This window comes from Syngnathus typhle, linkage group LG1, assembly GCF_033458585.1.
Source record: "Syngnathus typhle isolate RoL2023-S1 ecotype Sweden linkage group LG1, RoL_Styp_1.0, whole genome shotgun sequence".
NCBI classification, from domain to species: domain Eukaryota; kingdom Metazoa; phylum Chordata; class Actinopteri; order Syngnathiformes; family Syngnathidae; genus Syngnathus; species Syngnathus typhle.
The window spans coordinates 27,953,053-27,973,283 of NC_083738.1; the positions used below are offsets into that span (position 1 = coordinate 27,953,053).

The 20,231-nt window shown below is 50.3% G+C and overlaps 2 protein-coding genes across 5 annotated transcripts; both read right to left on the reverse strand.

Moving 5' to 3' along the window:
• Positions 1–1,704: 1,704 nt before the first annotated feature.
• On the reverse strand, positions 1,705–8,693 carry LOC133149968 (angiopoietin-4-like). Its single transcript, XM_061272216.1, has 10 exons — positions 7,988–8,693; positions 6,835–7,824; positions 5,927–6,000; positions 5,788–5,854; positions 5,066–5,163; positions 3,647–4,962; positions 3,432–3,562; positions 3,186–3,282; positions 2,920–3,099; positions 1,705–2,834 (listed from the first exon to the last, which is right to left on the reverse strand). Exons 2-10 carry the CDS (start codon positions 6,853–6,855, stop codon positions 2,587–2,589), a joined length of 2,232 nt encoding a protein of 743 aa, XP_061128200.1. The 5' UTR covers positions 6,856–7,824; positions 7,988–8,693; the 3' UTR covers positions 1,705–2,586.
• A 543-nt stretch (positions 8,694–9,236) lies between these two features.
• On the reverse strand, positions 9,237–19,743 carry clcn3 (chloride channel 3). Of its 4 annotated transcripts, XM_061272182.1 has the most exons (15): positions 19,561–19,743; positions 18,237–18,418; positions 15,002–15,162; positions 14,786–14,885; positions 14,413–14,600; positions 14,196–14,318; positions 13,852–14,058; positions 13,683–13,763; positions 13,371–13,618; positions 13,003–13,300; positions 12,745–12,931; positions 12,269–12,667; positions 11,863–12,079; positions 11,662–11,737; positions 9,237–10,011 (listed from the first exon to the last, which is right to left on the reverse strand). In XM_061272182.1, exons 2-15 carry the CDS (start codon positions 18,397–18,399, stop codon positions 9,856–9,858), a joined length of 2,604 nt encoding a protein of 867 aa, XP_061128166.1. In that variant the 5' UTR covers positions 18,400–18,418; positions 19,561–19,743; the 3' UTR covers positions 9,237–9,855. The 4 variants fall into 4 exon arrangements, with proteins under 4 accessions (XP_061128166.1, XP_061128180.1, XP_061128173.1 ...); XM_061272196.1 differs by lacking the exon at positions 11,662–11,737; XM_061272189.1 differs by lacking the exons at positions 18,237–18,418; positions 19,561–19,743 and adding an exon at positions 17,011–17,425.
• Positions 19,744–20,231: the final 488 nt, after the last annotated feature.

Here is a 20,231-nt window from a genome sequence, read left to right on the forward strand (position 1 = left end):
AAACTGGTCTCAGTTGAAGTTGTCAGTTTGCAAGTCAGGCGAAAACCCTCAGACAAACAAATTCCAACAGTTACCATGGCGGATACTGTTTGTAAAATCAGATAGACAGAAAATAACTATAGAAAGTTTTGCTCCTCTTATTTATTGTGTTATTTGTTTATTATTTATTCATCACTCATATTTATTTATTATTTATTGTTTGTGCCTTCTTGTTTTTATTTTGTGTCGTCTACTTGTATTTCTTATGTCTCGTCACCGTGGGATAGAGGAAACGGAATTCCGGTTTCTTTGTACGTCTTGACATATGACGGGATTGACAATAAAGCTGACTTTGACTTAATAGAAAAAGAGACTGTTTTAAATGCATTCATGTAAATTCATCAAATATACTTGAACCATGTGATGAAGATTAAAATAGTAAATCCAATGGATGTCAATATCAACCACCCAACCAAGCAGGATCTTTTGACCCATATATATTTACAAACACCTTTTCTATAACATTACGTTTTTAGCAGTAAATACTTTCAATACATTACAATCATGTGACAAATACAAGAAAAAGATGCGTGTTTTTAATTGTCCGTCTCCACTTTATGCTAAACGCGCATTCCCTATTTGTTTTGGCAACAAGGAGGATTTGTGAGCTTACCGGCTGTTGTGTTCAGATGTTTTGTTTCTTTTTGATACTTTTCTGTATTGGCTCTGTATTCCCGTGCTGCTGGAGGTGCTGCATGTTTTTGCCCATTAGGTCTTTCATTCTGGCGTCCTTGATTACATTCAGGTGAGTAGCGCGCGCGCGCACGCCCTGATAGCCTCGTTTGACGGAGGTGAGTAGCGTGCGCGCGCGCAGTCAGCTGCCGTTCGCCGCGACATTTGACTTAAAAAAAAAAATATTTATTGTATTGTTTTTTTTCACCGTAAAATGGCAGTTGGTCAGGAATGTTTATAGTTTGAAAAAAAAAATGTTTTTTAATTTCAGGCAAAGCGTGATGCACATTGAATCTGTTCTTACTGACTGAAAAACAATGTTATTAATAGTTATTCTTGATTGTAGGTTGATCTTTCTTTTTTTATATAATTTTTGTTTTCTTTAATGTTAATAACATGAGGGGGGGGGGCGAAATGTTTTCTTCTCCCTAGGGGGGGGGGGGCATCTCAGAAAATGATTGAGAAGCACTGGTCTAACAGAATATGTGTTTCTCCCACTTCGGTGTTCAGAAAATATCATTCAACCAAATCCATTGAGAGTTCATTTAAAAAATGTGCCTTTTGTTTTTAAATTTAGCAGCAAAATAAAATTCAACCTCCGAATTTTGTTCGACAACTGAAGCAAAAAACAAAAAAAATCTAGAATTTTTTGTTCGAATTCCGATTCGCTCCACATTGTAAAGTGTACGTGGAAAAAAAAAAAAAAATCATCAAATCAAAGGATTATCAAGAGAAAGTTGAATGAATAAGGGAAAGAAGTCACACATCTCAATTGTTTGTACAAACGACAACAATTCCACTCGCCATCTCTCATTCCAGCGAGAACGATGCCGTCGCAAACCTCTTTAGATTGTAAAACTCAACCTTCGTAAAGGGAAGGGACAAAAAAGGAGACTGAGGGTATAAATTGCTGGAATGGGTGGAGGAATTTAATCAGTTGGCCTCGTTCCCAAAATCCAAATTTTGGTTCCAAAAAAGAAAAGAAAATGCAACTTAACTCCTAAAACACTTTTAATGAAATATTCCACACAACATGACTAAACGATGATTACTTTAACAGTCCTTACTCGCGTGAGAATACATCCAAGTAGGAATAAAACATCCATATTGAATACATGTTGATCATCCATCCATCCATCCATCCATCCATCCATCCATCCATCCATCCATCCAACCAACCAACCAACCAACAGCAATAAACCATGTTTGAAAATATTCAACTGAAAAAAAAGGAAGAAAATGAAACCTAACTCAATATTCAACGCAACCTAACTAAACAATGGTTATGGGTGGGTACCCTTACTTTAACAGATGCCATTGGAACGCTTCAGCTGTTACTCATTTCATGGCAAAGCAAGAGAATGTCAAACGTACCCTCACTTGAACCCATGTCATTGCAAAAGACAACTTCATCGAACACTCACTAACTTAACACATAATCAATCGGAGCTAACCTATGAGCACTCCTGATGTTGACAGATGGAAGGGATTTTGTGATAGCAAAGCAAAACACGCTAAAATGATCCAAAAGTGAGCGTGTGTGTGTAACTTCGACTAATCGAACGACGGATTTACCATGTCACGTCAGTCTAAATATGGCACCGTCTGCTGGTGAAATTTGGAAGTGCAACAGCGCCAAACTGCCCTTTCATTTTGAGGCACTAACTTCTAACTAAGCCTTTGTCAGGTCTCTCTCGTGTCAAGCTCCTGGTGAGATTCGGAATTGCGCTTGAGCCGATTTGCCCGGGCCAAATCCGACACACATTTGCGCAGCGCCATCTTACATCTTGACGGGCGCTGCGCAAATGGGTGACGTCGGGCAGCACCCACGTGATCCCGCGGGGATGCCGTTCCCAGGCTCCGCCGGCCAACCGCTCACTTTCTGGGCCGGATCTTCATCTCCACAAATCTCAGGCAGGTATAACCTGAGCTCGGACCCCACCAGACTGCATTGGTACCGTCGCAGGTGCCGGTTGCCTTGTACAGCCCGTTCAGGTTGGAGTCGTGACAGTCTTTGTACCACCAAGCGCCCTTCCAATCAATGGCGCAATTGACACTATGGGCGTCTTGGTCGCGGTCTTTGGTGCTGAACTTCATCCTAGACTGGCCGGTGAGCCTATCGCCTGCAAAGCACACAAACTTGCTTTTGAGCGCACGCAGGCGGCGCAGGCTCTCGAGTGTGCCCCCCCCCCCGGCAGGAGTCGTTACCTGCGGTTCCGGAGTAGCCGCTCACAAGCAGCGGGTAGCCGTCCTTGTCGGGGTCCAGCGAGTTCCGGCCCACCGAGAAGTCGTCGTAGAGAGCGTAGTAAGTGCGGTGGTCGAATAGGGTCAAGTCGATCCGCAACTGGTAAACGCCCGAGGCCGTCAGAGCGTGGATGTTTTCCAGGCCTGCAAACACGCAAAGGCGGCGGCGGCGTCACGTCACGTCACGCAAACCACAAAGGCTTGACAAGAAGGGTGTCTTGGTTTCAGACCGAGCCAGTGCTCTCCGGCGAGGTCTCCAAAGCCCTTGCGATAGTCGTTCCAACCCCGAAAGAAGTCGACGGAGCCGTCCTTTCTCCTCTGGATCACCTGCAAACGCACACACGCACACCATCAGCGGAGCAAAGGAGCATGACTGGCCAACTGGACGTTCAGCCTTGAAGAAAAGTGCCAACTTTATTGGGGAAGGCTTCACGAGGGGAACTTTGGGGTGTTTTTTTTGGGGGTCAAGCACTTACGGTCCAGCCTCCCCCGTCCTGCCGCATGTTGCAGTAAGCCTCAAAGCTGACGGACCCGCTAAAGATGACATAGACTCCACTTTGGGACTTTCCCGCCGCCATGATGTCACTGCAGTCTCTGGGAATGAGACCTGAAGCAAAAAAGAATTTGTGAGAGTGCAAAATAGATGGCCGCTTTTAAGTTAACAAACTGGACACGCTCGCTCGCTAGCTACCTTTGAGTTCCCTGTTAAGTGTGGGCTGGTCCACCACCTTCTTTGCCAATGCCGTCTGACCTGCCTTCAGCTCTGCCAATGCCGTCTGACTCTTCTCCAGGTCGCTGGAAATCGCCGTGTGACTCGCCTTCAGCTCTGCCAATGCCGTCTGACCTGCCTTCAGCTCTGCCAATGCCGTCTGACTCTTCTCCAGGTCGCTGGAAATCGCCGTGTGACTCGCCTTCAGCTCTGCCAATGCCGTCTGACCTGCCTCTTGACCTGCCTTCAGCTCTGTCAATGCCGTCTGACTCTTCTCCAGGTCGCTTGAAATCGCCGTGTGACTCGCCTTCAGCTCTGCCAATGCCGTCTGACCTGCCTTCAGCTCTGCCAATGCGGACTGGCCTGCCTCCTGACCTGCCTTCAGCTCTGCCAATGCCGTCTGACTCTTCTCCAGGTCGCTGGAAATCGCCGTGTGACTCGCCTTCAGCTCTGCCAATGCCGTCTGACCTGCCTCCTGACCTGCCTTCAGCTCTGTCAATGCCGCCTGACCTGCCTTCAGGTCCGCCAATGTCGTCTGACTCTTCTCCAGGTCGCTGGAAATCGCAGTGTGACTCGCCTTCAGCTCTGCCAATGCCGTCTGACTCTTCTCCAGGTCGCTGGAAATCGCCGTGTGACTCGCCTTCAGCTCTGCCAATGCCGTCTGACCTGCCTCCTGACCTGCCTTCAGCTCTGCCAATGCCGCCTGACCTGCCTTCAGGTCCGCCAATGTCGTCTGACTCTTCTCCAGGTCGCTGGAAATCGCAGTGTGACTCGCCTTCAGCTCTGCCAATGCCGTCTGACTCTTCTCCAGGTCGCTGGAAATCGCCGTGTGACTCGCCTTCAGCTCTGCCAATGCCGTCTGACCTGCCTCCTGACCTGCCTTCAGCTCTGCCAATGCCGCCTGACCTGCCTTCAGGTCCGCCAATGTCGTCTGACTCTTCTCCAGGTCGCTGGAAATCGCAGTGTGACTCGCCTTCAGCTCTGCCAATGCCGTCTGACTCTTCTCCAGGTCGCTGGAAATCGCCGTGTGACTCGCCTTCAGCTCTGCCAATGCCGTCTGACCTGCCTCCTGACCTGCCTTCAGCTCTGCCAATGCCGCCTGACCTGCCTTCAGGTCCGCCAATGTCGTCTGACTCTTCTCCAGGTCGCTGGAAATCGCCGTGTGACTCGCTTTCAGCTCTGCCAATGCGGTCTGCAGCGCCGCCCAGTGGCAGGCTAAGTCGGTGCACTTGTGGTCCGGGATGCTGTTGGGCAAAGTCGCCACCAGCGCGCCCAACTCTTTGACGATGTCCTGAGGCCTTGGAACACATAAAGGGTATACATGAAGCTGCCATCAGGTCGGTGGGGGGGGGGGGGGGGTATTGTAACTTGTGGTGGTTTGTTCATCGCGTGCGTGCGTACCTGTTCAAGTGGTAGAAGACGATGTTTTGGATGACAAGCACGACCAAGAGGAGCGTCGGGACCACCGCCAGAATGGAGCCCCAGCGTATCTGAACAAACTGAGCGCAAAACGACGTCTCAGCCGGCGGCGGCGTCTCTCTCTCTCTGTCTCTGTCTCTCCCCCGACGGAGCGAACGACTTTCAACTCGACCAAGCCATTCGTCAAGCGCGTGCACGTGCGCGTCCATGCGTCCCTTGCGCTTCGGTGGTTCGCCGATCAGCTTCTGGGTGCTTTGGTTCATCTCGCACCACTTGTCATTTGGCGCTCTCCTTCTATTCTTGCTTACTCCGTACGACTGTCCCCAACTGTTCTGCGTGCGTCTAATGGCGTATTTTGTGTTTAGCCAAGTGACGTGAAGTTTTCTTTGCACTTGACGTTGGTTTTGACCTTGTTTGCGGCAACGAGACGGGACGGGACGGCACCTCTGTCTGGGCTCGGTCGGTACATTATCGCGAGAGCGCGCAAAAGCCCGACAGAAAAGCAACGGGCACAAGGTAGACAAGACAAAATGCGCCCCCGAGCAAGTTCAAGTTGTCATTGACAAGATTTCTTTGATTGCTTGCTTGCTTGGTCTTTATCTATCTATCTTCCCACGTTTGACGCTGTGAATGCGCGCGCGCGTGCGTGAGTGACCAAACCCAAAAAGCGCATGTGTATATGAAAGAATAAAGAGGAGCAATACCAAACGCCACCATGGCGTGGTGTCTTGTCTCCGATCAGAGGGACGTAGAAACTGCAAAGCCAACGAACTGAAACCCAAAAAAAGACAAGAGCTCTCAAAGCCATGTAACGTCGCGTGATGGACAGATAAGCTGACTCACGTCTCTGAGCGGCCGACGACCACAGACTCCGATGCTCCTTCGGACACGCCGTCGTCAGTGGTGCCGGAACGGTCCTAGGGTCCGGATGAGGGACGGACAAAGATGTGAATTAATTTAGTCAATTTGCAGCCTTGGACTCTGTCTCTTCCAAAACAAGTGGTCCTAGTAAAAGCCGCCTGAAGACCTATTGACAGTATTGTCAAAGTCTGCTTGATTGTCAATTTCTTCACGTGCCAAGACACACAAAGAAACCGAAATGACCTTCCCACTATCCCACGGTGACAAGATATGATGAATCAAGAATAAATAAACAAATCACGAACTGAATAAGAGGAGCAAAAATGGAGCAAGTGTGCAAGTGGTGAATTGTGACCACTAGAGGTCCTCGGTTAACCAAGGTTCACAACGCTACGTCGCACCTCCCAATGTTACACGCGCGCACGCACGCGCACGCACACGTTGTTGACTAATACTGACATTTTCAAGATTGATACAATATGTCCTTTATACTATTGTTGTATTATTTACACGCATGAAAGCATTTGTGAATGTTCTCATCACAAAATATCCACTTCAACGTTTTCAACACATGGACGCTTGAGAGGGTGCGGTCACGCAATGGCGGCCTCGCCTGCCTCGTTCCCTGCGACCACCCCAAAAAGATCTTTTTTTTTCTTTCCAAGTTGTTCTCACTCCCATCAATGCATATTTGGATGTCAAGGGTCAAATCAAACGGAGGGTGCCTTTATCCAAATATGCATGGATATGAGTGAGAACAAGTTGGAAAGAAAACGATCATTAGAAGATGTTTTTTTTGAGGCCGAGTGTAAGGGCCGGCCTTTGAAGAAACCGATCAAGCTCGACCAAAGTATTGATAGTCAAACAAATGTAAATGATGCAATTACCACCTGCATGGTCTGAAGCTCCATCTTTCTTTGCAGTCGGGTCAGAGTGTTGATGGCAGCAGAAGAAGCCTGGCAGGGTGCTTGACAGTAGTTGGCTCCAAAATGACACGCACGCACAAACCAAGACGGCCTGGGCAAAGCCACCGGAGGAGCCAAACCTAACTCTCTCGGCCACGCATGCGCAATTGGTCAAATTCCAATTGACGGCAAGGAAATGACCTTAAATGGAGCCAAGACGGCCTGAGCGTGCGTCACTTTGCCGGGAACGGGCGGAGAAAAGAAGACGAAACTTACCTCCCGTTAAGGGGAACTTTGTTCTCAAATTGATACTTTTCTTGTGACGTTGGCAAAAAAAGCTTCGGTATTTGCTCGTTGACGATTGATGCCTGGATGCAGGCGAGTGTAACCCACCAACCCACCCACGTCGAAGCCAGCCATTTCGGTGCTCTCGTGCGTGCCGGGGTGTAACGTCACTGAAGGACGAATTTTCTTTCATGAGATAAATAATCGTCAAACAGTTTGGAGACGCTGAATCATTTCAGGGACTGTAAAGTCAGTCCACGTGCTGCCTTCCAATTGGCCAGTACTCAAGTGCGGCCCACGTCGAAAGAGTCCACATCCATTTTTTTCATCTATTGCCAAAAGATATGGAAAGGAAGACGTCGAGTCACGCCTCTTTCTTTTTTTTTTAAACACCAAAAAATTCGAGCTGCCTTCTTTTCAGGTAGTTACAAAAGAAAAAAAGATTTGATGGCCAGTTGCAAGTTTGTTTTCAAATGGTGCCACCTGCATGGCTGACAAGAATCAAATATGACAGAGATAAACTGAAATCATATATGCACCCCAAAAAAATCAATAAGGCATATTTCTTCTCACGATAATCAACCAGTTTCAAGATGCTGAATCATTTCAAAGACTGAAATCCAGTCCACCTTCTGTCATTCCGCCGGCCACTCGGGGAGAGAAAAGTTGTTGTTGGGGTGTTTCTTTCAACTATAGCAGAGGAGTAGCAAAGGAGGACATGTTGGAATTTCACACCCACCTCGTAAAACAAAGCGAGAGAATCATCTCCGCGACTATCAGTTCCAGACAAAAATTGTTTTTTTGAACTCGCAAAGGAGTAGCGAAGGAAGACATGTTGGAATTTCACACCCACCTCGTAAAACAAAGCTACAAAATTATCTCTGTGACTATCAGACCGTCTCCCTCCGCTCGCTCCTCAGCGCCCTTGGAAGAGCGCGTTCCCGCGGAGGCCCTTTGTACGTGTGCACGCGATCTCACTTTTGTCCAGACATTTCCGGATCCCATCTTTTCTTGGCAACGTCAAATGAGCAGGTTGTCACGTTTTGGAGCTAAATGCAGGCAAGCAGGAAGGATGGATGGATGGATGGCTTCATTCCTAAAAGACACTGGCGGTTTGGAACCAAGTCGTGTCCGGTCCGGCGGCGTGCTGGGCGCCATGTTTCAGGTTCAAATCCAACCGGGCCAATGGCAGACTAGCGCTGTATCACGTGACTCCACTATTGCAGCGCTGACCACGGGGGGAAAGATTTGAGCCTAAAAAGACACTGAGACTGATATTAGCACACGAATTAGCCCGTGTTGTGCCCTAAACCTGAATGGCTCTTTGCCATTTTCCTCTGCGGTTGGTCTTTAGAAAACCATATTGGTGAGCTTTGCGCACTCGGCAGCATCATCCTTGTCCCGCTTTTTTTCGGTCCATCGTTTAATTCCCTGGCTACGATTTGGTTGATGTTGTAGCGAGGACGTCAGCCAGCCCCCCTTTTCCTCCAAATGGAGCCAAAATGGTACCGTCCGCTTGTGCTTCGTTTGTACTGCCAAAAGTTTCGTTTGTGCTGCTGCTACGGTTTCGTAGATATGACGCATTTATTGGATGCGATGACGTCGCGTAGCCCCGCCCCCCCTATTTACTTCCAAATGACACGTTTATGGTCTAGCGATGACGTCACACGTCACTATGAATTCCCACTAACGCTACTTTAAAAGTTAAAACCTATTTTGAAACCCTAACCCTCGTTTCAAACCCTTTTAAAAACTATCCGTTAACCTAGTTTGAAATCCTACTTTGAAACTTTAAAACCCTCCTATTTTAAAATCTTGACCCTTATTCGAAAATTCTATTTCGAAACACCAACCCTAACTACAAGTTTTTACTTTTTGTATTGTTCACTTGTATGTTTTGTTCGTCCGTGGTCCAATATAATGTGGTGTGTGTGTGTGTGTGTATATATATATATATATGTGATATGTCTTGTCACCGTGGGATAGTTGGAAACGCAATTTCGATCTCTTTGTGTGTCTTGACGTGAAGAAGTTGACAATAAAGCAGACTTTGAAGTGCTGATCAAACAAACGTGTCGGCGTCTATTTCACATATCACAAAGTTGAAATTTCAATCCAAATTTAATGACCCTTCATGTTTCAAATGTACAATCAAAGAAAGCAAAGATCACAACATTGCACAACTTCATAAATTAAGAAACCGAGATGTGGGCGACGCGTTCCTCAGCGGGACGGAAAGGACGGACGGACGGACGGAAACGGCCACGTGCGCCGATACCTTCGATTGGTTTGTGGGGAGGAAGGGAGCACAAAGGCGCGTGTTTCTTTTTCCACATTTGGTTGTGACAAAATCATTCCCGGCTCATGGCTCAGCTGATTAGCTGTGAAAAGTTCATCCATTCATCGAGGATCACGTTTGACCCTCTTTCCAGTTAAAGTGACGGCAAAAGTAGCACGAGTGGAAAGTCAATCGCACAAAATTCAGGTTTTTTTTTTTTTTCTGACTTCACAATGATGGAAGGATTAGTGAACTAAAAGATATTGCACACCAGACAGCGCCGTGTGGAACTCCTGCCAAGTTCTTCATTCTGGAGGAAGCGACAATTCAGATCACTTTTAGTAAAGTGAGTCACAAACCTCATCGGCAGTCAATCAACGCAAGCGGATGGAGTGCAAAAAAAAAAAAAAGGGGGGAAAATGCGGGCAAACGAGGCTCGTAGGTCAACGGTAGGTGTCATCCAGGAGGCAAACTGCTTCCTCGTCCTCGTCGTCCTGAAACGATTGGATCAGTTGAACATGATGGACTCGGGATCTTGATTTGCCATTTGAGCCATGTGACGCAGGATATCCTTTTTTGTGACGATGCCAAGAAGCCGCCTGCGTGACAGGAAGGGTTAATGAGCGCGACAAAGCACATTTTGTTATGGTGGTCAAAACCGGTGGCGAGGTAAGCTGCTGCTGCGGCTGCAAAGGGAGGCTGAAAACAACGACCAGCACCCGTAACCGATAGACAGAAGCTGCTTCAAAAAAAGAAGGCCGGGAAAGGTGATTTTGATATTGTTTCCTATTATAAGGTCGAGAGAAACATTTGACTTGTGGGAAAGGAGGAGGGATTTCACTTGGATCTTTGTGTACCGTATTTTCCGGACTATAAGGCGCACCTAAAAACCTAAAGTTTTCTCAAAAGCCGACAGTGCGCCTTATAGTCCGGTGCGCCTTATATAGGGACCGAATTCCTAAATTTAAACTGGCCCGAAGCATTGTGTCATAAAATAAATCATAAGTGGCCCGCTGAAGACTATGAATCATGAATCAAAACTACTATGGATCATTATTTTGTGATTATAAAGCAATTTGTTGCGTCTGAAGTTGGAATGAAAAAGATAAAATGGAGAATGATTTGATTTGGATTAAAAATCTGACATGATGCATTAATGGTGCGCCTTATAGTCCGGTGCGCCTTATATAAGGACAAAGTTTTAAAATGGGCCGTTCATTGAAGGTTCGCCTTATAGTCCGGAAAATACGGTACATGCTATCGTCTTTGCTTTTTTTCCAAGCGGTTAGTGGCTCAACAAGCTGATGCGAACGTGCTAATGCTAGCTACTCCATGCTAATTCAAATGTGGCCTGTAAATGTGACAACATTTAGCTGCTACTTAGCTTATCTTTTCACGTGCCTCCAGAGGGGGGGGGGGGGTTGGGATTCAAAGCTACTCTGCTTACACAAGTCCCGTTTGTAATTTTCGAGTTGTTGGTCGAAAATTCGCTTGGCTGTACACATGCTAATGCTGATGTCCGAATACGTGGAATGTTTCTGTCGTGTTGTTTGTAATTTTCAACTCGGGATATTATACAACCATAAACTTATCCAGCAATACTGGCTCGCTAAGGCTAACCAGCTAATGCTAATTCTTTTTATAATTCCATACTTGGAACGGGAGCCAGCGGGGGGGCGAGGTCAGATTAAAAAAAACTTCCTACATGCATGATAGGACACGGGACTATCCGACACCACAATCGGGCCGAGAGGGGGAGAACTCCCCTCGCTATGTTCACAAAAACACCCACAAACTCGTCGAGGCCGGTGGTTACTGCCATGAGTCCGACGACATCCGTTGCGGAACCAAGAGCGGGAAGGTTTCAGAAAACACACACACGAGAAGAAGAGTCAGTTCTTAAAGGAACTTGGAATTCCAGCGACCGCTCAAGGCCCAAAAGCAGCTCGCGGAAAATGGTGCGACCTCCTCGCTCGTTACGACTTTGCAAAGCTACAGCTACGACTCTGTACGGACCGCCACGGCCGCTACGTCCAGGCTAAGCTAGGACTACGCCTCTGGCGTCAGCTACAAAGCGCTTCGCCGCGGACGGTCGCTACAATGCGGCTAACCCTCTTGCCAACTAAGCCACCCACCGCCCCCAGCAGGAAGAGAAAGCAGGAGGAATGAGATGCCATTATCCTTTTGCCCACACCAGGTTTCATGCACCCCTCCACTAAAGAGTGGGGGTCGTTTTACTGTCTAGTCACCGGGGCCTCCGTGTGCTGCTTGAGCTCCTCCAGATGCTCTAATATATTCTTCTTTGTGATGATGCCCAACACAATCCTGCAACACACCCCCGTTACTCGCGCAACTGGCCTGGAACAAGACGCGGAACGACACTTCTGGCAGGATGGGGGTCAGGGCCCAGAGTCCGGTCCGGTCCGGCACGCTAACTGCGCTGCACTCACCCGTTGTGCGTGACCAGGCACTGGCGCAGGCCCAGCTTCCTGAAGATGTCCACCACAATCTCCATGGGCATGTGGTCGGTGACGGTGAAGGGGCTCATGTCGAGGATGGAGCGCAGCTTGAGGGGCCGGGGGCTGTCGGCGGGCAGGGTGGGGGCGTGCTGGGTGAAGTACACCCTGGAGTTCAACATGATGCCCTCCTGCTTGCGCCGAGCGTTCTCTGTCCGGGCGGAAGAGCAGTGGGGGCGGTTTACGATGACGATACGCTCTCAAATGGAACTTTTCCCGATCAACTTTCAACGCTCGGCCGAATTTGCGTTTCGCGGCCGTCCCTCGGACTTACCGGTTGAACTTACTTTGCGGCTAAGCTCGGCGAGCGGCGTGGGCAGAAAATGCCCGTGGTGTTTACCTATAGCGATGGTGATGTCCCTGCGCAGGGCGAAGCCCACCAGCCTCTGGGACTCCTTGGACACGATGACGGGGAAACCGTTGTAACTGGTTTCGTTGATGACGGCCTGCAGGTCCTCCACGGTCAGGTCGTCCTGCGTCAGCACGGCCAGCGGCGGGTCGCAGCGGCGCGGCCGCATCACCTCCCTGGCCAGCGTGGTGTGCGTGAACTCCTCCTTGGCGTCCAGGAAGGGGTAGCCGTTGAGACGGATGTGGGACTCGTAGATGCCCTCTCGCCCAAAAGCGTCGCCCACCCATTTGCTCGTCATGACGGCGGCCATGAGGGGCACGATGTACTCCAGGCCGCCCGTCAGCTCAAAGACGATGACCACCAAGGAGACGGTCATGCGGGTCACCCCGCCTGAGGAGGAGGACATTGGGCAACAGGCGTGACCACGCTGAACCCGGAGAGTTCGTCGTTGGCTCCGGCGGACTCACCCAGGCAGGCGGCGGCCCCGACCATGGCGTAGAGTCCCGGCGTGATGCAATCGGCGCCAACCTCGCACCACTCCTTGAAGAGGAACCAGTCGTGGTGGTAGTAGGCCAGCTGCTCCACGGCAATGCCGACGATCCGCCCCGCGATGGCGCCGATGGCCATGCTGGGAATGAACAAGCCTGATGGAACCTGATGGGAGGGGCGGAGTGGCTGCATCGGTTCTCTCTCTCAAACGGGCCTCAGGCAACAGGCGGGCTCACCTTGAGGCCGAAGGTGAAGATGGTCATGATGATTTTAAAGATGAGCGCCAGGCAGAGCTGCCACATGGCGGCGTAGACGCCGGCCCCGGCGGGCCGGTTGGGGTTCTCCGTAAAGGCCTTGCTGCCGTTCATCTGGCTGCGGTACTGGCAGAGCTGCGACGACTCCAGCGGGCCGCAGTCGGTGAAGAGCTCCTTGATCAGCTCGCTGGTGTTCTGGCGGGTGTACGGGTTGGGGAACGCCACCACGGCCGTGATCGCCGCCACCAGGATCACCTCCAAAACCGGGTACTTACCTGAGGTGCCAGACAATGGCTGTTTTCAAATCGTGTTCTACGGCCGCTCACCGGTCGCCGAAGCACTTGCCGAAGCGGGTCGACTTGCGCCGCCGACACCAAGCAATGTTGGCTCGGATGAAGAAGGCGCCCCACAGGCCTCCGAAAACTCCCAGGAGGATGAAGGGGATAAGCTCAAACAGGTACCAGGGTGTGTGGTACTCCACGTAGAACAGCACCAGGCGGCTGTTCCCAAAGGGGTTAATGGAGCGCAGGACAAAGGCGGCCACCAGGGCGGCGAAAAAGGAGCGCCACAGTGTCTTGAGCGGGAAGTAGTAGCTCACCTGGAGGGGGAGACACCGAGCATGAGACAAGTCTTATCCTGCTGGCTCAAAACGAGACGCTCACCTCTTCCAGGCTGAAGAGAACGCCGCCGATGGGAGCCCCGAACGCCACCGACACGCCGGCCGCCGACGCCGCCGACAGGACCTGGGCGAGACGGAGAGCCTCGTCGGGGTCAAGGGAAAAGGCGCAGGCGGAAATGTCGGAAGTGCGCGGTGGCGGGCGCTCGGCTCACCTCTCGCTTCTTGGCCTCGTTCTTGCTGTACTTGGGGAAGAGGTAAGAGAAGATGTTCCCGCAGCAGCAAGCCACGTGGACCAGCGGGCCCTCCTTCCCTAGACTCAGGCCAGACGCCACGGCCAGCACCAAAGTGATGGTCTTGATCAACAGGGTCCACTTGCCCAGGTAGCCCCTGATGATGAACCCGCTCAGGATGGTCTTGATCTGAGGGGGGCAGACCGGCAGACCAGAGTTGGCGTCAGCGGCGCTCAAAAGCAGCCTTTCCAGTTGGCGCCCTCTAGCGGCTGTGTGCGTTACATCAAGTCAAAACCATGCTGTGAATTGGCCCGCTTTTCATTTACCTCCGGGATCCCCGATCCGCAGGCGTACGGCGCAAACACTTTGACCAGACACACGGCCAGGAAAGCGAAAGACAGCGCCCAGTAGATGTACATGAAGTAGTTCATGATGTAGGAGCCCGGACCCTGCAACGGCGAGCCCGGTTAAAAAAAAAGAAAAAGAAAAAGAAAAAGGAAATCTCAACTGGGTTATGGTCGGAGACGGTCCTCCGCAGCGAACCTCGGCCTGGCCCAGGATGAGCTCGGCCCAGCTCTTCCACTGGGGGCACTTGTCCCGCTCGGCAAAGGTGGTCTCGTTGGACGTCCAGCAGCACTGCTCGTGGTTGAACCACATGGCGCTCAGGCACACGCCCTCCTTCAGGTCGTTCATCCAGTCGGCGGCGATGTCGATCAGGCCGGCCAAGGCGCCTGCCGCCGAGGACCAGACGGAGGGACAAGCTTGTTGTACGTTTTAAAATCACTTGAGTTGAATTCATTCACTGCCAACACGAGTAACATCTTTGACGTCTACAACCGTCAGTGGCAGCCAATGGGTTTTAAGAATGGCTCGGTAGCCTACGACGAGAACCGTGGCGCGTTTGCAGGGCCGTTACCCGAAGCTAAGCCGGTGAGCGTCACAACCAGCCATCCGGACCAGGCGTCGTACAGACTCTTGGTGAACTCCCACGCCGACTCCTTCTTCTTACTGTTGATCTGCAAACATCACAAACGCGCTATTTGTACAAAGGGCGGACGGCGCTCCCAAAAAGTTGCAAATCCTGGCCGGATCGACCGCGAGTCACAAGGGGACCGGTTCAACTGGTCCTGACCTTGCGGTGCCGTTCGCGGTCCTTGCACTTCTCGCGCACCCAGTCGATGGTGTGGAAGTCGTCGTAGGTGCCCACGCCGGGGATGGGCTCCTCCAAGAAGTCCAGCAGGTGGGTAGAGCTGCTGGGCGCGCCGCCCCCGTTCGTCATGGCATAGTTGGAGCCTACGCCAGGCAAAAGGATCAGCGGATCACGTTTCATCTTCAGACGAGCGTGTCCCGTTTCTGCTCATTCAAAATGACCCCGAATCATTCTAAAGTTCCCCAAAGACCTTCAGATCATCTGCGGAGCCCAGTCACCTCAGTGTGGCCCCTTAAGTGTCGCTCGCTGGCGTTGCCGTGTGAAACCGGCTGAAGAAACGATAAGGAAGCCCACGTGAGGGCGAACGGCCGCAAATTCCAAGTCGGCCACCGGTGAGGCCCGCACGGCTTTTTGTCTCCGCTCGCTCGGCCCAAGAAAGCAGCCGAGTCGTGTCGTGTCTCACCCCCACAAAATGTCACCCAGGCCAAAGGTCGCTTCAACAAGTGCTTTGTCGGAGTAAAAATCGGATCAAAACACCCGCATGCGCGACATGGACTACTTCGACCCATAATTCTTCTTCTTTGGAAAATGATCAGCTATTGCTCTCTCAACTGGGTGCAATTGCACTGTGTCACTTTAAAACATAGGCCCGGGGGGGCCCAGATACGGCCCGCCGCATCGTTTTATGTGGCCCGAGAAGACACCTTTTTCACCGACTTTGTGTTATTACTAAGAAATACTACCGTTTTCTTCCATGTATAATGCGCCCCCGTGTATAATACGCACCCTAAAAATGGCATGTCGATGCTGGAAAAAAGCCTGTACCCATGTATAATACGCGCCCAGATTTGGACTCCTACTTAAGTCCGTGAAGGTAAAATGATTTCAGAAAAAAGATCATCTTTGGGAACAACCGGATGTTATTCTGCCGGTCAGTATCACTGCGCATGCGCTAGCATACTCAATAGCGAAGAAATGTTTCGGATTTGCGTAGGGTACATTGTGACAGCAAACGAGCAGGTGATCGAGCAAGCGTCTGATACGAGAGCATTGTGTTCATATGAAGCGTGTTTGAAGTGAACAGCAGAGAAGAAAGAAAGCGCATCTGTAATGGCGGCCTCCGTATCATATCCGGATTAAAAAAATAAATAATTGTACCCATGTATAATGCGCACCCCAGATTTTAGGACAATAAATTAGTTACATTTTGCGCATTATACATGGAAAAAAACGGTAATTGTCTTCACTTTTTTTAAAATGACAGCTATTGCTAGCAACTTTAATCACCGTTCATCCTTTTAAGCAAAACGCTTTTTCAACCGTCTCTGATTTCCGAACGAGTCATTTATCAGTTTGTTGCGTCACCTAGACTGTATGTACGCCGAAAGAAGATGTCGACAGTCTTAATGGCCCTCCGAGGGTAACTATGACGACAATGCGCTGCACACAAAATGGCATACCAGGAGCAGAAGAAGTCATACGAACAATCAATGAACCACCAAGACGGTCAAAAAGACCAAAACAGTCGAAACAAACAAGTCGGAAAAAAAAAACAAAGACTAACAACGTGAGCTTTGAAGCAGCATTTTGGAGCAACTTGATGGAGGACTGGCTGACTCCAAAATCAAGTGCATGACAGTCACAGCGGGGTAACCCCCGCTCATTTTGGCGAGGCGCCAACCCCCCCCCTCGGTTGGCGCTTGAGGAATCGCTCGATTCGATACGCTGCGGAGCGCTCGCTTGAATTGCAAACGTCACGTTGAACGTTGCTGAAGATCTCCTTAGGGTGGTGGCCAAAATCGCCCTGGAGGTTATCAGAGCGTACCAACAACAGGGGTCACGCCTGGATCCAGCTCGTGTACGTAGCGTGACGGACGCCCGTTGACGGGGCTGCGGTGGACACGGCTCCCGAGGCCTCAGGCTTAATCTCGTTATCTTGTGCACGACGGCCGCGCGCGACGTCGTCGTCGTCACTAGCGACGGACTCGTACCTCGTCTCGGGATCTCGCGCAGGGGGATGGTGTCCCCTCCCCCGTCGTAAGGTAAATAGGGGTCGGCGCCCGCGTCCTCCTCCTCCTCCATGTTGACGGACAGAGTCGGCGAGCTGAGGCTAGGCTAGGCTAAAAGGAGCTAAGCTAAGCTTTCACTGCGCACTGCTTGAAGTGCGTGCGTGCGTGCGTTGGAGCTGCTGCCATTTTTGCTGGAGGAAGGCAAGCAGGGCTGCGCAAGGCAGCGACACACACAGCCTCTGTGTGCATGTGTGTGTCGCCTTGAACTCTCTCGCCCTGCCTTCTCTCGCACTCTCTCTCTCTTGCCCTCCCTTCTCTCGCTCGCTCTCTCTCTCCCTCTCTCTCTCTCTATCACCCTCCCTTCTCTTGCTCTCTCTCTCTCTCTCTCGCCCTCCCTTCTCCCTTCTCTCTCTTGCCCTCCCTTCTCTCTCTTGCCCTCCCTTCTCTCTCTCTCTCTCTCTCTCTCTCACCCTCCCTTCTCTCACACCCTCCCTTCTCTCTCTCTCTCTCTCTCGCACCCTCCCTTCTCTCTCTCTCTCTCTCTCTCTCTCTCTCTCCCTCCCTTCTCTCTCTCTCTGTCTCTCTCGCACCCTCCCTCCCTTCCTCTCTCTCTCTCTCTCTCTCTCTCTCGCCCTCTCTCTCGCACCCTCCCTCCCTTCCTCTCTCTCTCTCACCCTCTCTCTCGCCCTCTCTCTCGCCCTCTCTCTCCCTCACCCTCTCTCTCCCTCGCCCTCTCTCTCCCTCCCTCCCTCCCTCCCTCTCTCTCTCTCTCTCTCTCACCCTCCCTCCCTCTCTCTCTCTCTCTCTCTCGCCCACCCTCCCTCTCTCTCTCTCTCTCGCCCTCTCCCTCTCCTGCAGCAGCTGACTTGAAGGCTGATGACATCATCATCACACACGAACCGGCACTCACAGGGGCATTTCTAGAGCCACTGGAGGCCCAGGACAACAAAGAAAGAAATAACAAAGACCATAAAAAATATAAAAAAAATAAAAATAAAAAAATAAAACTGGACCATGCTTAAGCAAATATCTTGCCATACAAGATAAATCAGCACCCAATTAAAATATGATGGAACATCAGATAGTTCTGTGTTTGGTCAGGTGAGCCCGAGGGTACTTGAACGTCAATTTCAGTAAAGGCCAATAGAATTCCACGAATGCAATAAACACAGCCCCGGCCCGACCCGGCGTGTCCAGGTGCGCCGTACCTGGGGAGGAAGCGTCGCCATCTAGCAGGTTGTCGTCCTCGGTGGTGTGGAAGTCCATGACCATGCCAGCTCCATCGAGCAGCTCCTCGTCGCTGCTGGCGCTGGCGATGCTGTTGTAGCTGTTCCTGGAGTAGCCTCTGTGGTACAGCTGCTCCGACTCCATTTAGCAAAGCAGCCGTGCCCTGGGGGACAACGCACGCGGTCAGAACCAATGTACAGTGGCTGAAATGAATAAATACCCCCACTCATTTATTTATTTATTTATGATCATTATTGATATATACATTATTGGTATTGGTGAATGACTTGAAACGCAACCTAATCCCTTCAGCGATGATTGCGTCTTGATTGGCTATTGTGAGACTCCATTTGCACGCTTACCCAATCAGGTCTGAGCTGATTAGAAAGAAAAAGTCACATCCACATTGCACCGTTCAGCCGATCCGGCTTTTCCAGCTGCTCGCCTTATCTCATCTATCAGAAAGCCTTCAAGTTCCTCGGAATGAAAATAAAAGTCCAAGCAGAAGGTGCAGCTTCTGAGGAGGAGCTGTTGAGGCACTTCTATAAAACAGTCGTGTGTTCCTCCGTCACAGTCTGCTTTGGATGAATAAGGACTCCCACAGTAGAGACTGAGACTCTTGAGGACTTGGACCCGCCACATCCTGGTCACCACCTCTTGCAGGCGCTATCCCACAAGCAGACATTAAGCAGCTTCTTCCCTCCTGCCATAAACGTCTTCAGCAGTTGACTTTTATTTCGTTCATTTTTTTTGCCAACATTACACAAGTCTGTTGTGACCGGCCGGGGCTTGACATGAACTTTTAAGCTTGATGGCGGCCATTTGTGGTTGTTTACAATAAACAAGAGTCACTCGGCAATTTCACCAAGCTCTCAACGTTATGGTTGGGTGCAACCAAGTTGGGCATTCGCTCCAAAACGGCAAAAGAATTTCCTTACGGTGACCGGCCAAACCATATTAAAATAAGCTCAGCAATACTAATGACTAGGCGACCCATATTTTGGGTCCGTTCAAACTCTTGGAAGCGAACCCTGACTTCCGGTACACCGTACAGCAACTCGTCCTGTTGACTTAACTTGTATTGCTGCATTCCAACTAACTGCCTCCGTGGTGACGTTCTCAGCACATTGGTGGGCCACCTTGTAGCCTCCCGGTTTAAGCGACTACGAATGATTTAAAAATAAATCAAATCTGGAAAATGTACGTGGCTGCCCCCAATGACACAACGAGATGTTGAGCGATGACTTGATGCTAAAGCTAGCCTCCGGTGTTAGCTCCAGCGAGCGAGGGAGGAAGCAAACTAACCTTAGCGATGCCTCGAATCCAGTCCGGACGCAACACTTCATTGTTCCTCCTTACATGAAATGGCCCATTTAACAAAAAAGTCGTTTGCACAAGCAGCTCCTCTTCATCGCTGCTGTTTTCGTCCCAGTCTCGTACCTGTGTCAGCAACAGTCACTTCCTGTTTCCTACTGATGACGTCACGGCTGGACCATTGGACCGAACGCGGGCGCTTTTACCGTTATCATGCGTTTTTTTAATGGTGCTACTGTTGTTTGCTGCTCATTTCTTTTGCCAACCCACCTACCTCATTTGCGGTTGCTATGGAAAATGTATTTTTCTCATTAATCCACAGACGGGTGGTGCAACTTGACACTGATGTACCTTGATCTTGGATTTTAGTGATCCCGTTTATTTATTTGGACGTTGTTCTAGGCTCTTTCTCAATGTGTGACCCATTTCACTCCACTTCCAGGTAGTACCTTCAATTTCGGAATGTTGGTCAGTCGTCACAGGAACATCAAGCTGCTTGGAAATACCGTTTTTTCCCATGTATAATGCGCCCCCATGTATAATACGCACCCTAAAAATGGCATGTTGATGCTGGAAAAAAGCCTGTACCCATGTATAATACGCACCCAAATTTTGACTCCTACTTAAGTCCGTGAAGGTAAAATGATTTCAGAAAAAAGATC